General features: G+C 33.0%; 1 protein-coding gene across 1 annotated transcript; it reads right to left on the bottom strand.

Moving 5' to 3' along the window:
- Positions 1–2639: 2639 nt before the first annotated feature.
- On the bottom strand, positions 2640–3282 carry LOC112513574 (protein LIGHT-DEPENDENT SHORT HYPOCOTYLS 4-like). Its single transcript, XM_025119877.1, has one exon. The coding sequence runs from the start codon at positions 3280–3282 to the stop codon at positions 2674–2676; it is 609 nt and encodes a 202-aa protein (XP_024975645.1). The 3' UTR covers positions 2640–2673.
- Between the last annotated feature and the right edge of the window lie 3373 nt (positions 3283–6655).

Below are 6655 nucleotides of genomic sequence, written 5' to 3'. Positions count from 1 at the left end.
AATTGAAATATACATTGTTTTATACAGTGTTGTTTCATATATAAAACTTTCGAATCTGTTTCACATGTAATAAAAATAAACACACACACAAACATATATAAGAAACAAAACATGTGAAAAGTTATGAATCATAAATTGAAATGAAAGTAATGACTTTGGTAGGTTTGTATGAATTTGTAACAAATATCAYGTTTGTATTTGAAATTTGCCCTCTCTCTTTCTCTTAAGTGTGAATTGAAGATTCAACTAAATTAACCCTAGAAGACCATATAATCAATATATGAAATTCTGATACTTTTATTTTTAATAACGTATTGGTATAAGATTCGAACTTATGACTAATTTGTAATAGAAATAATATCGACCACTTAAACAAGCACAAATGCGACAAAACCCTAGTTTTTTTCTTCCATGAACCATAATTTAGTTAATTCTTTGCTTTTTTTTTAATAATATTTTCATGACATAAAAAATAAAGTGAAGAATGAATGAAAATCAATTGGTCGAGAAAACGAATTTGAACATTTTCTTGCWTAAATTGCACTAAAGATAGGCATCCACTTAATTAGTTGTTTTATTTTGATAGATTAATATAATTAACGTAAAGTTTTCGTTAATTTTAACTGTTTGAACAAATTTGACGATATTAAAACCTACATGATAATGTATATTAAAAGCAACTTAGTTACTGTCATTGAAAAACTTTAATTAATCTATTCGTCATGGAAGTACGAAATGTGAGCGTAAATAACTTTATCAATTTATATTATGATAAAATTCGCCAAAAAAAATAATCACAAGAATTGTGGCATAGTGGTTTAGATCTTGAGAGATGTGGTGGAATATCATATCTGTCCAGGGTTCGATTCCAAACGTATATAACAATTATGAAGAAAAAAAATAGGCAAAATTATTAGAGAATATCAGCGACCCGCTAAAAACCCTCGTAGGAACTCAAGGAACAAACACAACASCCCGGGCCCTCCCGACAAACGATACAAATATGTGACRAAACAAGTGGACAATATTYGTTCTAGTARAACTTCAACTATATGATACAAAKAATTATATATGCATGATTCCATCATATTGTTGGGCTTTATTTATTGAGCTTAACATGTCTTGTGCAATATGTAGAATGTTTGTGTGCCTAAAATAAGCACTCTGAAGCCAATTAATTCATGTTCTTTGACATTAAATCCAGTGCTTTTCTGAATGCAATAAGTGCATGCCTCTAAATTGTGTGCAAGTAAACCGATAATAATGTCATGTGCTTTTTAGGTGCATCAAGTTAATTATTAGAAAGTTCAGTTCAAACGATCCGGTGTGTCTTAAATGCAACAAGTTCTTTCAATGCCAATTCATCACGTTCAACCATGATTTCTTCCATTTTCTCTCTTTTTAATTAATTAATATTATATATATATATATATATATATATATATATCGTTTTAAATGCAACTCATTACATTTGTACAACCAATACAACCCAATAAATTGAGATGTTTATAGAAATGATACCATGAATAAGAGAGTTAAAAAGTTGGTAATTTAAGAAATAAAAAGTTAATAAATAAAACAAAAAAGAAAAATTAAAATGACCACATAATTGATGATTTCAACTTTAGGTCTACCTCAAGGAACAAAGAATTGTATATTGTCTGCCAATTTCTTTGATCACCCTCTTCTTTGATTCATATTGAAACGACAACACTAAAAAATGACTCATATTCCACTCTATAATCGAATGGAAAAACAAAAAATAACGATACGTGTCTTGTACCAAACCCTAATGATCCAAAACCCGMGAGAGGACTTGCTTTTTCGTATTCTTTTCCGCCCTTAATTTCTTGCACCCTTGMAAGAGTAATTATTAGCGATAAGTAGTATTCTTTACTAAAGGAATCATTTCATGGGTCGATTAGATAACTAACTGATATTATTCGGCAACATTATTAGAGAGCGAGATAGGGATGATATTCTCACTCAAACTCATTCACCATTCTTRTACGGGATAAGCTAAATGCACCTYTATCTACTAATTTTCTTCAAGAGTTACATTTTCAATGCATGATGTAATCTGATTCTGACTTAAACGACACCCACTTTTGCAAATCATTGACGTTGAAGATCATATGTGTGAGACAAGTCAAATCTTGAAAACTAATCGGTCAAAGAATGAAAGAAACACAAAGATCTAGCAGTTAGATGTATACTTGATCAATCTTTGAGTTGAAACCAAGAACGAATTTGAGTACTGTCTGTCATGTTTCATTTATACTACAACAACAGCAGAAAGTACGACTTACTGCTACTAAAACTGCTGCAACCACAAAGAGTCAATAATTACYACTTGTAGTAGTGCTACTTCTGCTTGAATCATGTAACCACTTTGATGAACAAAATTACACATTAATTAGCATTAATTAAGATTAAGGTTGATTCATAGTGGCATTTCCACAATTCACTTCTAGATACACCAAAAAGATGGATAAATACCCAAAACAAGCCCTAGTTTAATCAACGATATATAGAACTAAAAGCAGCAACAGGTGGGTAGTAATCTTGATAAGATCCCACATGGGAGAACATGAAATAAAGAAGATTAAAATAAGATCAATACCAAGATCCAATAGGATCATAAGCGTATTGCTTTCTTTCCTTTTGATCAGTTTAAATATGATCACCTGGTGGAAGAGGGAGGGCTTGGAAYGTTGAAAAGTTTGGCAACTGTTGATGTTCTTGTGTTGGACCTCTCTTTCGTTTCTTTTTCTCGTAGCTGATCCCTCTTGCTTTTGATTGCAAATCACGGACCTCTCGAAGGTAAAGTCTCACAGCTCGAGCTCCAAAAGGGTTTGTTTCAGGAGGCCATCCGTTCTCTTCGTAAGCTGCTCTCAGACGACCAATCAAAGCATCCAAGCTGCCCCAAGCTTGCCGGAGGGGGCAGGGGCAAGGGGCAGGAGGGTTTGGGTGCCCATAAAAGGGGCATATTGGCGTATGAACTTTCGTCTTGCCAAACTGATCGAGGTATCGGAGGAATTCGAGGACATGGGCACCGCTGCACCGCGACAGCGAGAGTGGCGGACGGTGGTTTTTGAGGTACTGTCCAAAGGTGTTCCAGTCTCGACGCTTCTGGTTCTCGTAGCGGCTGGGGGTGCCGGAGGTGGTTGATGGAGAAGTAGAGGAAGAGGCTGCTGCGGCGGCGGTGACTAAGCTGTTGATGGTATGATGATTGCCATCGGAGTTGTCACAACTTTCCACCTCTGGAGGGTAAAGATCCATTTTGTAAAGCAACAARAAAAACAATCAAGCTAGGGTTTTAATTTAGATTTCTTGAATGAGATATGATCGATCTGGGGTTTTCCTGATTTGGGTTCTTACGGGAAGATCTGCGACATGATGCTTCTCTTTTATACTTTCTGTTTTTAGGGTTTCCTTTTGGTCTTTGCTGCAACTGCTAGGGTTTGTTTCTTAAACACAAACACAAAACTAGTARCACAAATCCATATAAATAGAAAGAAAGAGCAGACACAGAAGTGGATGAGGTGATGATCTTTAAATAGAGCTAGCTGTTAGCTTTTCTTTGGGGAAGAAGATCAACAGAGAGAGAGAGAGAGAGAGAGAGATGTGTGTGTGTAGAGTGATGATGAAAGGGCTTTGATTGATAGATGTTTAGGTGAAGTGAGTTAGGATGTTTCCATATTTGTGATGAGAGAGAGAGAGTGTTGAATGTATGTAGAATTTGGATGTTTGAGGAAAAATAGATGTTTCAAGAAAGAAAGTGGTGGGAGGATAGAGAAAGGGGTAGGGGTGGGTGTGTTTGTGTGTAAATGCTAAAACCTTCATCTTGGTTTCCTAAAATAGGGCAAACAAACCACTCTCACTCTTTGTTTAATTTGAATTTCAATATTCCACCCTCTCTTTCTTTCTTTCTTTATATTATTCTTCTTTAAACCTCTCCTTATTGGTTGAGTTGTAATTCTTATAACCTTCTTCTTCACAAATACTTTCATTTCACCTTTTTAGCAAAATAAGTCTAAAACCACAAATCCCACTTCACAACAATTATACTGCAAAGGAGGTGGTCCGGCTATCTGCAAAGGAGGAATAAAAATTCTTTTATGGTCACGGAAGTTTAAATATGGTGACTTCGGGCTATCTGCAAAGAAGATGATCGTCCTGGATTAGTCGGCTCGCATAGCGGGTTGGATATCCAGGTTAATAAAAAAAAAAACAATTATACTGAGAATAAAGAATTTCATAGCTTTTTACCTTAACAATTATACTAAAACTGTATGCTAAAGTAAAGAAAACGAGAGAGATTTTGGAAACTATAAATTTAGAGAAATATATCTAAAAACTTTATATAAGAGAGAGAGAGAGAGAGAGAGAGAAACAATGTTTATACAACTTTCTCATCAACGGGAATTATTGAAATCAGATGTTTAGTAACGAAAAATAATATTTTATTAAATTTATTGAATATTTTAATAATGCTAAAATTGATAAAATAGAATAGATGATGAAGTTAAATTAATGGAATATTTTTTTAAAATTTTGATTTTTGATACTCTATTTTTGAAAAWTTATAATATAACTGCTGGAGATGCTCTTCCATGCATTTTTTAGTTACATGATTTAAGTTAAGCTTCTTTTCCAGAGAAACTATACTTTATGTTAATATTGATACTAGATATTAATGTATATTATTTTTTGATTAACATGGATATCCAACCCGCTATGTGAGTCGAATATTCTCAGGATGACAACCGCTTTGCAGGTAACCTGGATTCATCGCATTTGAAGCTCCGTAACCACAAGAAGATTTTTTTTCCTTCCTGGATTCGAAACTGAGAACTCCANTAGAAAAAATTTAAATATAGTTACCGACGGAATTTCCGTCGGAAAATCTAAATCCCGTTTTAGATTACTTCTAATTAACCCGGACAAGTACTAATATATGAAAAAAAATTCCGACGGATTTTCGACGGACATATCCGTCGGAAAATACAATTCCGTCGGAAATTCAGTCGGAAAAGGCATTTAGCGGCGGGGGTTTTTTCGACGGCTAAATCCGTCGGAAATCCGTCGGAAAGTTGTTTTTCCGACGGATTTTGCCGTCGGAAAAACCCCATTTTTTAGTAGTGATCTTTTCCAGAGAAACTATACTTTATGTCAATATTGATACTAGATATTAATGTAGATTATTTTTTTATTAATATAGATATCCAACCCGCTATGTGAGTCGAATACTCTTAGGATGACAACCCGCTTTGCAGGTAACTTGGATTCATCGCATTTGAACCTCCGTAACCACAAGAAGATTTTTATTCCTTCCTGGATTCGAAACTGAGAACTCCACGTACCTTCGATCTTTGAAGCTCAAACTTAAACCAATCAAACACTACCCTTGTGATTAATGTAGACTTACAGTATATTTATTTCAATATGAATGAGTATTTTATTTTCAATTAATATATATGTATATATATATATATATATATATATATTTATTTATTTAATCAAACGAATATGTATTTTTTTCTTCATGGAGTAATTAATATTGATAAATATTACTTTGAAATTTGAAGAGTCTGTGAATATAGTAGTAACATCAATGTGAATTTACTATTAACATCAATGTGAATTTACTATTTCTGGTAAATATGTCTTATATACTAGTAACATCAATGTGAATTTACTATTTCTGGTAAATATGGCAGGATTATTTTTTCCTTTCCATCTTCTATTTCAAAATATATATTAAATGATTAAAAATGTATTTTTAAAATTCAAATTGATCGGATGCAGGACGACGTCAAGGTCGGAAAATGCATTTACAGGATTAATTGCTATCATCGTCGTGACTTACAAATTGATTAATGCGGAAACACATCTTCACAATAACTACATATCCGTACTGGGCAATTCAAAACAAAAATTGACGTCGATCAACATAATATCATTGAATTGATGAACATATCATACGATGAAGTACAATACAATATATAAGATTAATACGAGTTGTCGTTGATGGTGTAGCAGATGTCACCATCGATGATGGACTTTATTGACATTGTGATTGTAGATGGTCCAAGGGGATGTAAAACTTTGATATTTTATRCAAGGTAAATTATATTAAAAAGTAACGTACTTTAACTTGATTCATATTTTGAGTAACTTACCTTCAAAACTTCCATTTTGGTACCTAAAATGTAATAACATTTAAGTATCCGGGTAATCGGTTGAAGCATTAATCGGTTACCATGCTGATGTGGCGAGTGATGTGGTATCTAACTCAGTATTAAGATATATATACTGATATCACACACCACGTCAGCATGATAACCAGTTAATGCTTCAGTCGCTTATCCGAATACTTAAATGTTTAAAACTTTACATCATATGTATCAAAATGGAAGTTCTGAAAGTACATTATCCAAAATAAAAATCAAGTTAAAATACGTTACTTTTTTCATGCAATTTGCCCTTTTATATATAAAGGAAGATTCAAGTAGACTAAAGAGTTGAAAACTTAAAAATTTTATAAATCCAAAAATATACCTTAAAGATGCATATGTAACTCATCCGTTTATCTGTATTTTCACAAATTATTCACATATAAAGATACATATGTGAACTTATGTTTTTTTTT

This window comes from Cynara cardunculus, assembly GCF_001531365.2.
Source record: "Cynara cardunculus var. scolymus isolate 2C chromosome LG 5, CcrdV1, whole genome shotgun sequence".
Taxonomy (NCBI): Eukaryota; Viridiplantae; Streptophyta; class Magnoliopsida; order Asterales; family Asteraceae; genus Cynara; species Cynara cardunculus.
The sequence above is the reverse complement of the archived record's forward strand: the minus strand, read 5'-3'. Positions and strand labels throughout refer to the sequence as shown.